The sequence below is a fragment of the Hypanus sabinus genome, chromosome 17 (genome assembly GCF_030144855.1).
Source record: "Hypanus sabinus isolate sHypSab1 chromosome 17, sHypSab1.hap1, whole genome shotgun sequence".
NCBI lineage: Eukaryota > Metazoa > Chordata > Chondrichthyes > Myliobatiformes > Dasyatidae > Hypanus > Hypanus sabinus.
Window position 1 is genome coordinate 65,606,289 of NC_082722.1, and position 20,006 is coordinate 65,626,294.

At 43.3% G+C, this 20,006-nt stretch overlaps 1 protein-coding gene across 1 annotated transcript in view; it reads left to right on the top strand.

Annotated features, from left to right (window-relative positions):
• The window catches only part of LOC132407008 (CBY1-interacting BAR domain-containing protein 2-like), a 40,318-nt gene extending 21,750 nt beyond the window's left edge, over positions 1–18,568 (top strand). Inside the window, exons 6-9 of the mRNA XM_059993210.1 lie at positions 7,010–7,114; positions 7,495–7,608; positions 11,601–11,699; positions 16,573–18,568. Of these exons, the coding sequence (XP_059849193.1) occupies positions 7,010–7,114; positions 7,495–7,608; positions 11,601–11,699; positions 16,573–16,677 (423 nt within the window). The 3' untranslated portion in view covers positions 16,678–18,568. The remainder of the gene's footprint in view (positions 1–7,009; positions 7,115–7,494; positions 7,609–11,600; positions 11,700–16,572) is intronic.
• Positions 18,569–20,006: the final 1,438 nt, after the last annotated feature.

Sequence of the window (20,006 nt, forward strand, 5' to 3'; positions counted from 1 at the left end):
GGAGGCCAATGAAACAAATGTACATTGCTTCAATAAGACCTGTCTTTGCTTATGGGTCAGCCTTACAAGTGGTCTTAAAGCCCCCAGATAAGGTTCAAGCTCAGCCCATTGAGATTATATTGTAGAGCTATTAAACCATCCCCAATTTTGGCATTACTGGTAGAAGTGGGTGAAATACCTTTACATCTACACAGGTTTCATACAGTTGGCAATGATTTATTGGGTTAATGTAAGAGGACATAAAGTTGATCCTCCAACATTGGCAACAATAGTAGAATGTTGGGAGTGCTGGATTCTTAAGCTCTTCAGTTTTCGGTGGATGGGTAATGGATAGGTACAAGATCTCAGGTTGTCTAACATGGATTCTGGTCCCAGTTTACCCCTTTCCGTCACTCCTCCATGGTTTTTCCCTTTGTCTGTGGTTGATTTGGGCCTTCAGGGAAAGATCAAGATGGAGAGTGATTCTTTACCAGCGGCACAGAAAATTCAGCAATATAAGCAAGGCAGATATTATGGATTCTTGCATATCTACATGATGGTTCAAGAGATCCAGTGACAGGTCGTACAGGTGTTTCTGTTTATGTTCCAATGTTTCAGGTGACTATTAAGAAAAAATTATCAAAGTATTGGTATTCATATCTGAGAAGGTTACTTTCATTTAGCCTTGGAATGGGCCAAAGAAGTACACACTGATTATATACTTCTGTGCTCTGCTTCATTCTCAGTCTTGATATCTACAGTACTGGAAGAGATACCTCAAATTGTAGACCAGACATTCTTCTTGAAATTGGACAACATCTGTTGAAGTTGCAGGGTCCAGGCCTGTGTATACATTTCATATAGGTTCCTGCCCACGTTGGGGTGGAAGGAAATGAGGTGGCAGAAGTTCCTGCCAAGCGATCACTCAAAATTAAGGATAAAATATGTAGTGGTGCCTTTGAATAAAGCTGAGGTAAAGCCATAATTAAAACATCTACTCAATCACTATGACAACAAAGTAGGGTTAAGGAAAAGAAAGGACGGCACTTATCAGATACAGAGGATGGTGGGAACTCAACTGGGAGATGGGTATAAAAGGAGGGAAGGAGTTATACTTACATATTATTCATATAGATCACTTCATTACAGCAATGCATTGAAGTAGTATAAACAATAGTGAAATGTGGAATAAAGTGTTACTATTACAGAAAAAGTATAGTGCAGATAGACAATAAGGTGCAAGGTAGATTAAATCAGAATCAGGTTCATTATCATTGAGAAATGTTGTGAAGTTTGTTGCTTTCTGCCAGTGGTACAGTGCAAGAGGTCAAGAGTCCACCTTATCATACCAGGGAACCGTACAGCAGTGTTGTAAGATCAGGGGAGGATCTGTTCTTCACCCTGGTGGTACATGCTTTTGGCTGTTTTCATTTTCAGCACAGTGAGAGGCTGCTCCAGGCTCCGTGTACTGCTCTGTGCTAAACCGAGCCCGAGCCTTTGGGCCTGCTCTCAGTTTCGTGTCCATGGACTCACTTTCCTTCTAAATGCTATTTGCTTACTTTTACTGTTTGCATAATTTGTTTTTTCTCTCTCTCTCTCTCTGCACATTGGGTGTTCTTTTGGGTTTCTGTAAGGACACATATCTCAAGGTTGTGTAATGTATAAATACTTCGATAATAAATATACTTTAAACTTTGAACTCTGGAAGCAGAGTGGATATCCTGGGTGGGTGGGGTTTTGATTATGTTGGCATCATGAAGAATAGATGGAGCCCATAGGGGGAGACTCGTTTCCGTGATGTGCTGAATTATGTCCACAATTCTCTGCAGTCACGTACAGAGCAGTTGATGCTCCCTATGGAACATCGGTAAAAATCGATGAGGTTCAAAGGGGACAAGCCAATTTTCTTTAGCCTCCTGAGGAAGTAGAGGTGCTGGTGAACTTTCTAGGCTGTGAGAGCAACGTGGTTGTACCCCAACAGGCTATTGGTGATATTCACTCCTAGAAACCTGGAACTCTCAACACTTTCCACCTCATCACAATGGCTGAAAACTGGGAGCGTGTGCACTGCATCCTCTCCCTTCACAGAGTCAGTGAGCAGCTCGTTTCTTTGACTGACGTTGAGGAAATGGCTGTTGTCATCACTCCCTTTCACCAGGCTCTCTGTTCCCATCTTATTCTCTGATTTGTCATTATCTGAGATACAGTCCATCATGGTGGTCTCACCTGCAAACTTGGAGATGTACCAGTTTACCAATTTGTAATAGACTGTGTGTATTTGGCCGCAATTGCAGAAACAAATTAAACATTCCATATTTTGTGTAGATGTCACAGTTTTTGAAATTTAAAATGCAAATCAGATTAGATATTGCTATATAATGTTGCTGTTTTCTTCCTTAATCGATAATCCTAGTCAATGGTACGTGTGTGCGTTTCAGATCTGTATCTCAGAAATAAGACTTCGAAAAGAGCTTGGAAACAGAAGTTTCCCAAGGATTGACTAATGGTGTTAATGATGTAACTTGCCACATTTAAGCTCGAAAATGGTTGTGAGCGGTAATTAAGGTATTCAATATTGATCAAAGCCCATTGGGGAGAAATTAATCTCTAATTATTGCATTGAAGTGTAGGGAAGTGCATCTAATCACCACTTATTATTGCAAAAGACATTACAACATTTAGCACTACAGACTAAAGGCCAGTTTTTCTCCATCCTTATCCAACTACTGAATTCCCAGTCAACAGAACTGCTGCCCAAAATGGTGTTGACTGATGCAGGTGACAAAGATTGTTGAAGCTTGGATTGAACAGATGGACCTTGACACTATTGCATAGGACTCAAAATGATCTTGGGTTAAAAAATTGCAGCTAGGAATCTCATTGATAATCATTATCCAGTGATAACCTTGTAAGGGAATTCGTTACTTTTTTAATGACCAAGTGGTCAGTCAATTGAGCGAAAAGCTTAATGAATGAGGGGAGTTTGGGTGTACTTGATGGAGTTCTTAAGGATGAGGAGGGATCTCATTGAAACGTTTCAAATACTGAAAGGCTTGGATAGAGTGGATGTGGGGAGGAAGTTTCCATTAGTGAGAGTCCAGAATCCAAGGGCACAGCCTCAGAATTAAGCACCATCCTTTGAAAATTGAGATTGGGAGGAATTTCTTTCGCCAGAGGGCGGTGAATCAATGCAATTATTTGCCACACATAGCTGTGGATCCAAGTCATTGTTTGTATTTAAGTCAAAGGGTGCTAGGCTCTTGACTGGCAAGGGGATTAAGGATTGCTGGAAAAAGGGAGCATATTGGGGATGTAAGATTGAATGGCGAAGCAAAGTCAACGAACCAATTGGACTATTTCTGCTCCTTTATCTTATTCAATTCAATTCAAGTTTAATTGTCATTTAACTACTCATGAATACAGCCAAATGAGACAGCATTACTCCGGGGTCAAGATGCAAAGTGCAAGTTACCAACAGTCACACACGAGGTCACAACCACTAAGTAAGAGTTCTGAGTCCCCCCTCCTTCCCCCAACCCGCCACACCACGGCTTGATGCGTACAAGTCTGGATTATATCCTCCCCCAACCCACTAATATCATCTGTAGACTGGCCCTCGATGCTCACTAGGTGACACCATGGCTTTGACACCCAGCTCTCACCCCGCTGCCCGACTCCCTTTAGGTAAATCCTTGGCTTTGGGGCCCAGTCCATGCACATACAAGCACGTGTAGAATATTAGTAAGAACCACAACCAGACCAGACCCCTCAGTCCCATTTAAATCTTCATTTGCCACAACTGCACTTCACTTGCCCCTAGTAGAGCACGATGGCTCGGATGTCTCGCCTCCGGCAGCCCGAGTCCATTGAGTGCTGCTAAAAATCTGTAGTCGGCCATAACAGAGCTTGTCCTTTGCCGAGTGAAACCCTGTGTGGGGAGGGCAGCTCCAACTCTGTTCTGGACAGCATGCCACACTACCCCCGATGAAGCACAACAGCTTCATCTCTGGGGGCTATAAACAGGGGACACCATGGCTTCAGGCCTACCCCTCACTGCCACCGAGTACTAGGCCTCCTCCATCCGCCCCTGCTCACACCCAATAAATCAGTGAATCGAACTCACAGTGTACCAGATTAACAATACCTCCAAAGGGGTTTTGAAAACACAAGAAAAGTGACCACGATGGCCACTCGCTATTCGACAGTAAGCCTCCATCAACCCAAGCAGCAGCACATTGTGCAGCTCCTTAATTACCTCCGTCAGCGGGCAACTCGCTGATGGCGTAGACCTGCAGTCCTTTGAGTTCTTAACGTTTAGCAGAATCTTGTGTACATTAGGTGCACATTTAAGTACAACAGTTGCACTCTTTGTTGACCCCGAAGAGGCCTCTGCGAACAGTTGTGCCACCATCTTGCCGCATGATCTTCTGGTCAGGATTGTGCCTGAACAAGATTACCATCAGGCCTGGTCTGTCCCACATCCAAAGGATGACCACTGAGACTGGTCACCAAAGTACACAGCATCTAACCTAGTCCATAGAAAGAGCTGAAATCAGTGATGGCTAAGAGCACTTTTTAATTCACTGTGGATAGCAAACTACATGCTAATATGAAAGTGTTTCAGGAATACTCCAGGAGCATTGTCAATGTCTGATTAGATTACCACAGCAGCAACCGGTCTTGATTTCAAGCAGAAACACTGTACTTCCCACCACTTAATGTTTCTCATTATATCAAAGCTAGAAACATTCTGAAATATTTTCCTGGGGTATTCCTTCGACTAGTTGTGAGATCAGTAAATAATTCATCATTTTTCTGATCAATCGCTGTAGTCGGCCTTGGTGAAGGTAAGTGACATCTCCTTCGAGTATGTGGTGTGGTGTGATTTGTGCTCGGTTTGGTGGGCCTCCCATTCTGTTGCCAGGGGTGGGAAAGGGAAGGTGCAGGAAGTAGGTATGGCACTGACAGGAAGTTGCTGAAAAGGTAAGTGGCAGAGAGTAGGGACATTCCTGAGAGGAAGTGTAATCTTTAATTGTTTTTATTTTAATGTTTATTTCGCGATACAGCACGGTAACAGACACTTCTGGGTTACCGAGCCCACGCCACCCAATTACACCATGTGACCTATTAACCTACTGACCTGCGTGTCTTTGGAATGTGGGAGGAAACCAGAGCAGCCACAGGGTGGTCACTAGGAGAACGTACAAACTCTGCACAGACAGCGACAGCGATTGAACCTAGGTTGCTAGCGCTATAATAGCATTACACTGGCTGCTGTGCTCTTCCTGAAGGATACGAAGGAAAGAATTTGCCTCTCTCCTAAGAGGAATCCTCTAAGATTCTGGGAGAAAGTCACTCACTCTCAGGGCCAACAACTAATGCCCAAACAGACTGCCTCTCAAAAGCACAGTTCGGAGTTGCCTTCTTGAGGTGCAGTAGTCTCAGGGTGAATGTTTGCCGCTGTACTAATGAACAGGAGGATCCTGCATAGTAACCCCGGCACACAACCGATAAGGAAGAAAAAATTACTTTGCTCCACTCAGCTGGGATCAAACACGGGTGCAAGGTCTAGCATTTAACACACCACACACATCAAAATGCTGGAGACCTCAGTAGGGCAGACGGCATCTATGGAGTGGAATAAACAATTAATGTTTCTGGCTGGGACGATTCATCAGGAGTCCTTAGTTCCTCCAGCATTTTGTGTGTGTTCCTGTTGACTTCCTGAATCTATAGTAACCCTCATGTTAGCTGTCGCTTCATTTCTTCATTAATGCTGTTTGCTTGACCACTCCATTTTCAATGAGGCTGTTTGAATGTGATGTTTCATTCAGCACCCACAACTTGAGTATTATAGTGACAGGAACTTCGAAACAGGGTTCTGCTGTCAAATGCTCACATGTTGATGTCACTGGTAATGCAGGCATTTACTGGCCATTTCTAATTCCCCTCCAACTGAGCAATCAGCTAATTATGGTACTGGGCCTGGAATCACACAGAAGCCTAATGGAGTAGATGCAGTGTATTTCCTTCCCTGCTGGGCACTGGTAAACAGGATGGGTCTTTACAACTCTCTGGCGGTTTCACGGCCACCGTTAGAGAGATTAGTTTCATTTAATTTCCCAGCTTTACTTGAGTATAAGTTCCCCAGCTGCCACAGTGAGTTTTGAACCCACATCTCTGTGTCAAAGAGAAATGAAACAGATTAGATTTTCAGCTCAAAGACCATTTGTCTGACCTAGAAACAGGGGGACACCTCTCTTATTCTCATGGATTCTGCTATCAAATTAGACCCTTTCGGGATGCATCATTTTCCACAGATGATGCCTCTCTGGTTTGTTTTTCCAGCATCTAGTTTCCTTGATGAATATTTCTGTATCAATGGTCCTGATGATTTGCTGCTGTGACACGTTGGAAACCAGGGGAACAAGGATGCACTAAGACAAGAACATCTGCAGATGTTGGAAATCTGAGCAACACACACAAAATACTGGAGGAACTCAGCAGGCCAGGCAGCATCTATGGAAAACGTCAATCAGCCGAAATGTTCATCGGCCGGAAACATCGACTATTTACTCTTTTCCATAGATGCTGTCTGGCCTGCTGAGTTCCTCCAGCATTTTCTGTGTGAACAAGGACGCAGATCATTGTCCAGTCAACCCAGCAATCATGGACATGAGAAAGGCAGATCCTTTGTTAAAGACCCTTCCTCCTGTCTAGATATTTTATTCCATGGTATAATTCACTAGAAATAGTTTCAAAAACTAAATGGAACAAAATATCAGCCCAAATAGAGGAGATACTCTAAAATGCAGATTACAAAACATGCATGTTTCTTTTTGCTGTTAAGAAATATCAAGGCAAATTGTTTGATCTGAGAGGAATGTGTGTTTCATTCTGCTTGCCATTCTCTGTCCTGCAGTGTGGAGTGCAATGTGTGTTTCAGACAATGGTGAATCTGTACAGGGTTATGTGTTGCTTCCATATTAATGACTCTGACTGAATGAGAGTATTGGCTTTTCTACCCTAGGCTGAAGCCAACGTGCAGAAGGCTTCAGTCGATGTCAACCACACTACATATCAGCTGGAAGAGATCATTTTCAAATTTCAGAAGCAGAAACTCAAGGACTTGAAGGTATGAAGACAGCTATTCATTGTTAGAGATTAGTTTCCCACCTTGCTTGAAGACTTTTCTTTGCCACACTCTTCCCAGGTTCAGAGGCCTCTGCACATCACTGCTTGGTCTTTCTGTGCCTTCATTTTGCGTCAGACTATGATCTTTACATTTGAGCAGCACCTGTTTCTCAAGTGACTTGTTCCCTTTTCCAGTCTCAGTCCATTCCGTCTATCATGAGCACCGGTTTTGTGCCCGTAACAAGAAATGCATTTCTCAAAGCATCATCAAGACAGGGGTCTTGAGAGAGGGCAGAGAAGGGGCAAGTGACTCCTCCAAGACAGTTTATTGATCACCACACCTGGAATGCTTTCAGGAGTGTTTTGTTTTTCTCCCCATAGGATATCTTCACAAACTTCGTGACGATTGAGATGATATTCCATGCCAAAGCCCTTGAGGTGTACACAAATGCCTTCCAGTGCTTGAACAACTTGGACGAAGGGAAGGACCTTGAGGTACATTAAGAGTGAGTGTAACTGAGTTCAGTTCCTGTAACAGATTGAGGCCTGGATTTTTCTTTTTCAAAATTAAACTTGTGAAATAATGCACAATGCTTTTCAGCATGGCATCAGCAAGGCTGACATACCAATGACTGGAGAAGAGACAAAGAGTGGCCAGGGATCTGTAGAGCAAAGTGTGGAGCTCCCCACCCTGTCTGACTTCACCTGAGTTTCAGGAATGTTGGAAGAAGTCACGTTTATGAAAGCAACACCATTGTCTGAAACACTGGTCTAACATATTTATAAAAATGCTTTAAGTTTTATAGGCTTTAGAACCTTCAGAGTGGAATACTGCATGAACATATGAATAAGGGCAGATTGACAGAGAGGAAAAGAACTCCCCACTTCAATTAATTTGCCCTACATAGTTACCATACCTCTGAACATCACAATAAATACCCATTCAAAGTCAATTGCCCAAAAGAGGTAAAGATTGATTTGGGAAAGAAAATGTGAATTATTTTCACTAGAATCCCAAGGCAACCAAAATTAGCTCAGAAGATCAGGATGGACAGAATTCCTTTTAGTGCCTATCTGCTAAACTAACAAATGATGATTACCTCATTCTAGATCATATCTAGCTTGAAGGAACAGCGGGTTAGTACCATGGGAAGAACAGCGAGGTGTTCCAAAGGGCCTCTGCTCTTTTGAAAAACAAACACCTCCCCTCAATATCCAGTTCCAGCAAACTAAAATCATGATTTCCTGTCCTAACTAATCCAACTAGAACAAACCATTAACTGGAACACAATAGTCATCCTTCATAGCATTGTTATATGTAAATAGATGATCTCCGAGCCTTCTCAAAAGTGTAAGTAAGATACCAAGGCCTAAGGACTAGTTGGCTGAAAGTAGTTTGACCCAGGATTATCTTGCTTGCTCTTCACCTTTTCCAAAATCAGCTGATCTCCCACAATCAGCCATAAGGAATTAGTCATAGGCTTCAGAATTCCAACTGTCCACAAGGCTGATTGCATTTTCCAGTGAACAGCTCACTTCCTGGCTACTTCCAAGATGCGCTCAAGTCTGAAAGCAAGGTACGAACAAATGAAAGCCAATAACTGAAAATTCGGATTATTTTTTAATCGATTAATATTCTGAATCAGATTAAATTAAGAGATTTAAAAGGACGTCGGAAAAAAAAAATAATTGAAAGGGCCAAATCTGGACGTGCTGAGTTCTGACCAAGCTTTGTACAAGGGCAAAATCGTTTTCCTGTGCTCACAGTCGATGTTCCTAGTGGACCCCAGCAACCTAGAAATCATTTCACAACAACTTTATGCTCTCAGGGTCTCAGATCTCCTCAGGCTCAAACCGGCACATGAGATCCCAGCATCAGTTCTGCATTCATGTTCCGACTTTCATGCCTTGTATGCACCCCCACCCCATGCATTCCAGGATTCAGGGGAGGCCTCCATTGGCTGTGTTCACTGTGACACTAGAATAGAACAGTACAGCACATTACAGACCCTTCGGCCCACAATGTTGTGCCGACCCTCAAACCCTGCCTCCCATATAACCCCCCCCAACTTAAATTCCTTCATATACCTGTCTAGTAGTCTCTTAAACTTCACTAGTGTATCTGCCTCCCCCACTGACTCAGGCAGTGCATTCCACGCACCAACCACTCTCTGAGTGACAAACGTGAAGTGGCTCTTGTGCTGTTTCCAGCCTCTGATTGGAGAAATTCCCAATTTTGCCAGGCTTCCTGACTTCTCCCTGAATGTCGAGCAACTGATCTACTTGGGTGCTTGGCACTGCAACTTGCTAACTAAGTATTAGTCTGGAGCACCCTCCCAAATCAAGATCAGTAGCAGCATAATGTCAGCAACATGGTTGTAGAACTTTAACCAACAGCACAGTGTCTCAGCTAGTAGAGTCTTTGCCTCACAAATCTCATGCTGTCTGTGTGGAGTTTGCGTGCTTTCCCTGTGACTGTGTGGGCTTCCTTACTGTGTTCTGATGTTCTCCCAAATAGAAAAGGTTAAATGCAAGCAGGCTTTTTCCACTGAGGTTGGGTGAGACCAGAACTAAAGGTCAAAGTTTAAGGGTGAAAAGTGAAATACTTAAGGGGAATTGGTGGGGGGGGGGGGGAGTTCTTCCCTCAGAAGGTGGTGCAGGTGTGGACCGAGTGGTGGATATGAGTTCAATTGCAACCATTTTAAGAAAAGTTTCGATAAGTTACATGGATGAGAGGGCTATAGGCCATGTACAAATTGATGGGACTAGGCAGGATTACAGTTCGGCATGGACAAGATGGGCTGAAGGGCATGCTTCTGTGCATGGTGCTCTATGACTCCTCCAAAAATGTGAAAATTGGTGGCTAATCAGCCACTCCTGGTGAGTTCAAAGTACATTTATTGTCAAAGTATGTATAAATTATACAAACTTGAGATTCATCTGCTCACAGGCAGCCACAAAAACAAGAAACCCAAAAGAACCCAATAAACAAAGACTAACAAACACCCAATACACAGAGGAAGAGGGGAAAAAACACAAATCATGCAAACAATAGAAACAAGCAACAGCATTCCAAACCAAATTGAGTCCACAGACCCGGAGCTTGAGACAGCTGGAGTAGGCCCACAGCCTCGGTCTCAGTTCATCATTTAGCAGGGCAAATTGGCATGAAGCTCCCAGACGCAAAGCACATAGCAGCTGGGGCACAGCCTCAGCCTCAGCGTGAAGAGGAGCAGAGTAAAATGTCGCAGAGCAGAACTGACTCAACCCTCACCTCTGGTCCCAACACCCTACCTTTTCAGTCTGTCTGGCCCCTATTTAAATTGTCCAATCACCTGGACCCTGCCACAATGATATGCTCTGGGCCACCTCCAGCCTGTACTCGGACTTTCCAGGTTGGCATGGTACTTAGATGGATCGAACCTTGCTCTCGGTTTAGGTGGGTGGGATCTGAAACAACTTTGCTTCAGTCTTTCTCCACTCCACTTGTTCCAACTTTGCCCCCAAGGTTTCAACATTGCCACTTCTCTCCAAATTCTCCTGGAACATGCCTCCACCTCATTCCGACTTTGTCCCGCACCTGCATGCCTTGACACTCGGACCAGCCTCTGCGTTGTTTGTGGTGATCGTTTACCACAATTTCCAAATAAAAAGTGTTAATAATAGGGTATTTAGTCGGATTTCTTGCTTTTCAAAACGACCAGTAAGCTGTTGCCCATGTTGAGTAGTGCCATCTTAATCTAGGTGTTAGAATTTGAGGGAGTTGTTGGAATGTCTGGAGAACGCTATGGGCTTAGTGTGTATGGTCAGTGTGAAGTCAGTGTTCTGAGGAACCCTTTTCCATGCTGTATGACTCTATGAAAATATTGTCCCAATAGCCACATCTAGATCATAAACAAAGCTTCTGTTGCGATTAGGCCTCTCTGATAACACCAGTGAAGATAGTGTTCCCACATCATCGATTTATCTTGCCTTAAACACTTAGCAAGTATAAAGTGTGCTGCACTCTGATCTAGATGATATGGGGGGGGGGGGTCAGCTAAAGCAAGCTTCTCTTCCCCATGTATCCTGGGGCACTGAAGAGCAAATGGGCAGGTGACCAAAAGAAGTAGCTCAATAGGAGGCAGTACAGCCTCAATTCTTTTCCTCTGTTCACTAGATTTCATTTCTCATTGCTATAGAACACCTGTTTCAGAACATTACAAGACAGTACATGCCCTTTCACCCATCGTGTTGTGTTGACCTTTGAACCTGCTCTAAAATCAATCTGACCCTTCCATCTTTTTTTTATCTGTCTATCTAAGAGTCTCTAAAAAGTCCCCAATCTACCTGCTCCACCTCGATGCTTGGCTCCACATGCTCTCTCAATCCAAGCAGCTTTCTGGTAAATCTCCTCTGAACTCACTCCAAAGCTTCCACACATCCTTCCTGTAATGAGGCGACCAGAACTCAACACTAAGTGCAGATGTGCCTTTTCTCTCCTGCAGGTGTTTAGGTCACAGATTTCCATTGGTGAACTCGAGAGCGATGCACGTCCATCTCAAGCTCACAGCACCTTGGCTCCTCGACGCTCCGCTGGTCGACAGGTAATGCGGAATATTTCAATTATTGCCTCAACGGACAGTGGGATGTTGCAAGCTGGGAGGATGCAAACAGTGAAGATAGATGGGCAGGAGAAGACCATATAGTCCATCAAATTTGCACCACGTCACAATGGACTTTTAAAGATGAGCTTTATTTGTCACATGTACATTGAACGTGTTGTATGTATTAATTACCTGGGGGCTGTCAGCAATTGTTGCAACGCTTCAGACACCAATTAACCTTATTCTGTGTGTTTCTGAAATGTGGGAGCAAACTGGAATTCCCAGCGGAAACCCATAAGGTCATGGGGAGAGCTCCTTACAGACAGTGGCAGAAACTAAACACAAGCCATTGGCACTGTAATAGTGCAGAGAGTCACTCTGCACTCAGAGCTGAGTAACACCCTGGGCGAATAAAGGAGGAACTACCCTCTATTCATTGGTACTGTCGCAGGGACGTGGCTGGGGAATGAACCCAGGTGCGGGACACAGGCACTGAGGCACAGTCATTAGGCATTAGCACCACTGCAAACAGAGAGCCAGTATCTCAAAGAGTCTTTATGCAGAGACAAGGTTCACATGGAGAATCCAGGAGACGATGCAGAACTAAGAACTGCCAGTCCTAAATAACCACGAGACGAGATCACTCGTACAAGAGGTGACCGACGAATTGGCAGTTCCTTGTTGTGTTTCCAGGGTTTTTATCCCGCAGTTACTGATGGGAAGCAGGTGTGTGGAATTTGCTGAATTGGGAACGATTGGAAATCAGGCCAGGGGGATAGGGCCCAATTAAAGAGGTAATGGGGAATTGCCAGATGGGACCATGACAGATACCAGGAAAACACATGCGCCATTGTTATTCGGCAGTCATACCACCGAATCCATTGAGTATTTTCTCGTTCTATTGAAAAACAATCCCTCACTTTCTCTTTTTCCTAATTCCCTGGAATACTTCTCCCCTTCAACTGTGGATCTCCTTCCTGTTTGATGATTACTGTCGAACCTGCTCCCATCACTCCCTCAGGGCTGCAGTTTGGGAAGTAACCAATGAGAGTTTCCTTTCAGAAAAGGATCAATTAATCGTAACATTTGCTGCCACTTGCAGCATTTAGATTCACCGTGTGTTACTGAGAAATATACTCAGTGGCCACTTTATTAGATACCCATGGTCTCTTGTTTGTAAATATCTAATCAGCCAATCACATCGCAGTAACTCAATGTATAAAAGCACGTAGACATGGCCAAGGGGTTCAGTTGTTGTTCAGACCAAACATGAGAATGGGGAGGAAAAGTGAGTTTGAAGTGGAAGGACTGTTGGTGCCAGACAGGGTGGTTTGAATACCTCAGAAACTGTTGATCTCTTGGATTTTCATGCACAATGTCAGGAGTTTATAGAGAGTGGTGGGAAAAAGAAAAAAATTTTCAGCATTTCTGATTGTTAATGAGAGAGGTCAGAGAAGAATGGCCAGACTGGTTCAAGCTGACAGGAAGACGACAGTAACTCAGATGTCCTTGTCTTACTACAGTGGCACAAAAGTCTTAGGCACATATACAGAATATAGCTAGGATGCTTAAGACTTTAGAACAGTACTGTAGTAATTTTATATATTGGACTGTACTGCTGCCACAAACAAAAGTTTATGACATATGTGAGTGATAATGATAAACTTGATTCTGATATGAGTCTCTATTGTGGACTGAGAGTGGGAAGGGGGCAGGGAGAGGGGAATCATGGTTGGGAAAAGGAGAAGGGAGAGGGGAAGGCACCAGAAAGACATTCTGAAGTGATCAATTAACCAATGGTTTGGAATCAAATGCTCTTGCCCGGTGTCTCAGGGCTGGGTGTGTCTGCATCCACACCACTGCCCCCTTCCCAACTCTGACACTCCTTCTCTGCCACCTGCCCCACACCCCTTCTGCAGGGCTGCACCCTCGCCATTCCCAACAGGTTTGCTCCCCGCCAGATTTACTCATTCTCTGCTCCACGTTGACAAATACAAAAATACAGTACTGTTCAAAAGCCTTAGGCACACATATATGTATAGCTAGAATTTTGCACAGTTCAGCAGAGTAGTTGCTTTTAAATCTATTGAGGTGTTGCAGAATCCTAGTGGAGGGTGGCTATCAGACAGGAAAGCTGTGACCAAGGTGAAAACTCAAGACCTTTTTAAAGGGTTGTTACAACCCTTTGAATGAGGCAAGCATGCCATCAATAAAATAAATGATCTCTTGTGCCACTCCTAAGTGGTGATCAGTTGCATTGAGTCAGGTGACTGCAGCCTCACTCTTTGATATATCCCTTCTTTACCTCTCCCACATCCCCTCTGAAAACCAGAAAGTGATTCAGCAGAAAAGAGATTCAGGTAGATTGAACAGCAGGCACTGATAACCCCTCTGTGTCCAAAGTGCTACACATTCACTTTCCACTTTCTACTGAGATTATGAATGCTGGTTCTGGAACAGAAATTGAAACAGATCAATTGATTATATTTCTTTTATCCTGACATTCGCAAAGTTTTCCAGAAAAGGAACAGAGCTAATATTAAGAGTGAGAGATGTTAAATAAGCCTAATATGAAAGCTAAAATTGAAGTCTCACAAAATGGTATGAAGGAAAGATGACAGACCTGGATTCAATTTTAACAATGCTTTCAATATAATTACTCCCAGAGCACATAGCTGTGAAGAGGCTAATTTCCTCAGCAGGGGATCAAAAATCAGGACTTAAAGATATCAGTAGAATGAGTGAAGATAAGGAAATGTGGCATGGGTCTGGAAAACACTTATGAAGGGCAGAAATCTTCCTCACATTTAAGTAGTACCTGGACCAGCTCTTGAAGAGCCATGATAAAACCAACAAGATGGGCTGAAAGGCTTCATACTATGTCATAAATTTTCTGAGATTTTGCAAATATGTAGACTCGTTTCAAATGAGAATACTTTGACTGATGACCAAAGACTCTGTTTACTTTGCCTGGGTAAAGCAACCCTGTTAACGGGTAAAGTAGCGCAGTGACATAGCAGTTAGCATCACAGTATTACTGCAGCTCTGGTGGGGGGTTCAATTCCCGCTGTTGCCTGTAAGGAGTTTGAACTTTCTCCCCACGACAGCATTGTGTTCCTTCGGGTGCTTTGGTTCCCTCCCACTTTCCAAAGACGCAAAGGTTCAGGCTAGTGAGTTGTTGGCTGGTACCAGAAGCGTAGTGACACTTGTGGGCTGCCCGGCTGATATGATTTGGCGCAAACAACGCATTTCACTATATATTTTGATGTATTGTACATGTGATACATAAAGCCAATTTAATCTTTATTTGCAAGCTCATTTGGAATGACCTTCCTTTACTCTGATCTCCCTATCAGTAAGGTACTTTAGTGACTCCAGTACTTCAGTGAAGTCCAAAGACTCCGGGCTTGAAATTACATTCTATATAAATTAGCATATAAAAGTTAAAAGCTTTCGTGTGTTTTTATTTTTAAAAGTTTAAAAGAACTGACCTTGTAATTTAAAATGATCCCTTTCAAGTTATATTTATCCATACTGACAGAATGCTGTTTTAAATCACGTGGCAAAGCACAAGCCCATCCTGCCCCATTCATCTCACCATCCCCTAGCCCAAGTCATAACTCAGTCCCATGCCCCGTCCAGGCAGTGCTCCCATATCATAAAACACACCCTCAAGCCACATCACACCCATACTCCAAATCAGAAAGTCTTCTCCATCCCAAGTCACACTCTTCCCACCTAGACTGCACGTCAATACGAGTATAAGACATAGGAGAAGAATTAGGCCATTTCACCCAGTGAGACTCTCCACCATTGACCGTGGCTGATTTACTTTCCCCCTCAACCCTGCTCTCCTGCCTTCTCCCTATAACTTAATCAAAAACCTATCAACCTCTACTTTAAATATATCCAGTGACTTGGCCTCCGCAGCCATCTGTTGCAATGAATTCCACAGATTCACCACCACCTGGCTAAAGAAATTCCTCCTCATCTCTTTTCTTAAGGGACATCTTTGTATCCTGACTCCCCAGCTATTGGAAACATCCTCTCCACATCATTTCTATCTAGGCCCTTCAATCTTCAATGTTTCACTATGAACATCCCCCACAACCTTCTAAACTCCAGTAAATACAGGGCCAGAGCCATCAAATGGTCTTCATATGTTAACCCTTTCATTCCCAGGATCAATTTTGTGAACCTCTTTCAGCCCTAGTTTACCCAAATCACTGATATAGACCATTAGGCCATAAGACAAAGGAGCAGAATTAGGCCATTTGGCCCATCAAGTCTGCTCTGCCATTCAGTCATGGCCGGTTTTTTAAAATCTCCCAATGGGATCAGCTGCCTACCCACACCCCATTCCCTATTCCCAAGTTATCTTTCAATCAGATCAGCAGCCTACCCAAACTTCCGTTCTTCATCCCAAGTTATCTCCATCCTCCAAGTTACTTCACCACCCAGAGGAAATGATTGAAACAGGTACATTAACAATATTTAAAAGAAACTTTGGCAGGAGAATGGATAGAAAATGTTTAGAGCAGGTGTTCCCAACCTTTTTATGCCATGGGACCTTACCATTAACCGAAAGATCTATGGCCCCAGGTTGGGACCCCTGGTTTAGAGGGATATGAGCCAAATGTAGGGAAACGGGACTAGCGTAAGATGGGGGTCTTGGTCAGCATGGACTAGTTGTGCCAAAGGGCTGGTATGACTGTATGAGGGCTCTGTCAGTTACACCCTCTCCTCAAAACATCCCACATCTGCTCCCTCTCTTTAGGCTGAGCCGACCTCTCTACAACATACTTGTTGCATTAAGCTCTGGAGATTTTCACATCTTCAAACTCCCTCGAGCATTCTTTGCATTTATTTTCAGGAAGAGGTTTCTGAGGATGAGCAGGATGAAGAAGAGGATGAGGCGGATGAAGTGGAGGAAGTTGAGGAGTTGCAGGAAATCAGTGCTGAAGAATACGAACAATAGACAAAGATTAGAAAATGAGACATCTATCACTGATGGCTCTCCCGTTCCCTTCCCAAGAATAGTTGTTTATCCAGAAAAACGTTTCTTTACGCTGCTCTCCCACCACGTAATTCCAGTATTTCGTTCAAGTTGACTGTCATTTAACCATACACATATATACAGCAAAATGAGACATCGTTCCTCTATGTCAAGGTGAAAAACACAGTACATATAGTCACACACTGCACATACAGTATATAGAGTCACAAAATAATATTAATACAAATCCCTGAGTGGCATGGCCTGAAGCTTGACAGTTTGACATAAATTGTGAGGTGCCTGTTGATGTAAGACAGTATAATGTTATTGGTACTATCATAATGGAGCAAGCAGACATATAAATATACAAAACAGCAGCAATAACAGCTTCAGGTTCTGTTGAGAATCTACAAAGCATTTTACATTATTAGTTTGTTTTGAAATGCTAGTTTCCAATTTATTGTTTCTGAGAATCAGATGAGTGAATTGGATTTTTTACAAACCATTTGGTAAGGTAAAAATTAAAAGAAAGCCTGCAGATTATGTAAATTTGGAATAAAATCTGAAGATGCTGGAAATGCGCAGCAGGCCAATCAGCGTCTGTGGAGACCTCTGATGGTTTCCATAGTGTTTCTTTGTTTCATGACTGTCTGCAGGAGGAAGAATCTCAGGGCTCTGTACTGCATAAATATTTTGGTAATAACTGTACTTTGAATTTTTGAATCTTTGAGAAGAGCAGAATTAAAGAGTTATTGGAACTGGTAAAGTGGAAAGACAAGTTTGAAGTTGCAAAGCAAGTGGGAGAGGCATGGATAGGACAAAGTGAATATCTGCAATAGACCAAGGCCAGGATAGCTGATGAGTTTTCCATGCTGACAGAACCATCTGGTTCAGAGGTTAATGAAGGAAGATAGAGATAAAAGAAGGAGCATGTTAGAGTTGTGAAATGCAGGTCGGAACAGTTGTTGAATCTGAAGCCAACGTGAGAATATTGGAAATGGCCAGGATGTTAACAAATATCTGTGCAGCAAGAGACCAAGCTCATATTAAGAAAGAAGATACAGGTACTCGACATAAGAGCTAGCCAGTTCTGATACAAATAGAAAATGCTACCTGACTAAAATTATTGAATTTGATATAGAATTCCAATATCTGCAATCTCCCAGATAGACGATGAAGTGTTATTCCTCAAGCTTTGTTCTTCTTGTTGACTGGTATTGGAGGTCACAGACAGGTGGATCAGAGCAAGAGGGAATTAAAGTTGTAGCGTCTCTCTTGTGGACTAATCAGAAGTGTTCTGCAAAGTGGTCACCCAGATGGTATTTGGCTTTCTCGGACATGTTGTAAGTATTAAATGCATTTTTAACATTCTTATAGTAGTTTGATAAAACTGTTGACTGAGTTCTTAATAAACTATTGAAAGAAAGTAAGTGAATCACTTCTTCACCTGCTAGGACTGTTGGGGCATCTGGATGGTGGGAAGGAATGGGTTAAAAGAGAAGTGTATTATACCTCATATGGAGAGTGTTGTGTGAAGGAGTTTGGTTCATAGAGATGGAAAATCAGACCAGAGAGTCAAAAAGGGAATGGTGCAGCTGAAAGGGGGAAGGGTGGAAAATGTATCCAGTGGTGAAAGTATTTTAAAGATGACAGGAAGCATGAAGAGAATCCATTGAAAATTGAGTCAGGTAGGGTAACATGACTCCAGCCAGCAGAAGAGCTGAAAGCATATCTCATGTACATTTTGGAAACCAAATGGAGATTGGGACACTGCTTCGTGTAATGCCTTTGTTCAGTCCAGAAGAGTGGCTGTCACTATAATTCCCCACCCCAGTTCTATTCTGGTCTTTCTGCTGCTGCTCTCCAACATGATTCCAGCAAAGTCCAGCCTAACGTCAAGAAATATCAGTTCATTTTCCAATTAGATCCATTACAACTTACAAGACTGAGTTCACTGACTGCAGATTATCAATCTTCACAGCTTTGTATGTTACATTTCCAGCATTCAGTTCCATCACTTCCTTATTTCATCCGCTGCTAATTATTTATTCATCTCTTCACAGATTGACATCTTGTTATCCACCCAAGGCCTTTACCAGCCTCTTTCACCACATCTATTATTCTTTTTGTAATATCTCCACACCCAGCCAATCAAAAACCTTGTTTTTGTTCACGTCTCTCCCCCCTCCGCCTCTGCACCTAACTCCTACCTTTCCCCATTCTGGTGAAGGGTCATCAAGCTGAAACACAGCTTCCGTTCCTCTCTCTACAGAGGTTGCCTGATCTGCTGAACATTTCCAACATCTATGAGAAAGAGTAGCCAATGTTTGGAGCCGAAATCCTTCAGCAGGACTGTAAGGAAAAGCTGAAGAGTAGATTTAAAAGGGGAGAGAGAAAAACCAGGTGATAGGTGAAATCTGGAGGCGGGGGGGGGGGGGGGGAGGGAATGAAGTAAAGAGCAGGGAAGCTGATTGGTGGAAGAGTCAGAAGGCCACCAATCCCTTTCACCAATCAGTTTCCTAGCTCTTTATTTCATCCCTCCCCCTCCAGGTTTCACCTCTCACCTGGTGGCACTCTTAACCATCCCCACACCTTGTAAATCTACTTCTCGGCTTTTTTTCTCCAGTCCTGCCGAAGGGTTTTGGCCCAAAACATCGACTGTACTCTTTTCCATGGATACTGCCTGGCATTTTGTATGTGTTGCTCTTATTCCCAGCATCTGCAGATTTTCTCTTGTTGATCATTTCCAAAACTGTTCTGTTTTATTTCAGGCATCTGTTGTTACTTGCTTTTTCATAGGAAAAGATGGAGTATTTTATCCCTCCGGCAGTTGTGATATGTTTAATAAAGGTTCAGTTTGGTTCAAGTATTTGTTCGAGTCAAGTTCAAGTTCAACTTTAATTATCATTCATCCATGCATGAATATAGGTAAACGAAACAGCGTTCCTCCAGGGACACAAGGCCACATACATTACCAACAGCACATACCACACAGCACAAATAGCACATATGGTTATGAGTTCAGAAAAACACAAAATCACACAGCAAAAAACATAAAAAAACATAGACCTGAGTGACATGACTGTCGTCCAGCTTGTTCTTCCACCAAGCAAACACTGGAGGGCAGCACCAGTGGGAGGGCCAGTGCCTGACCCGGTACAGTTTCAGCACACCCCACAGAGGCTTCCCTACAGCACCTCAGTGTCTCCTCTCCTGGGCAGCTGCTCCAGCCTAGTCCTCGCCACAACTGAGGCAATGCAGCACCCCTGCCAACGGTCCAACCAGTGATCCAGTGAACTGGACTCACAGTT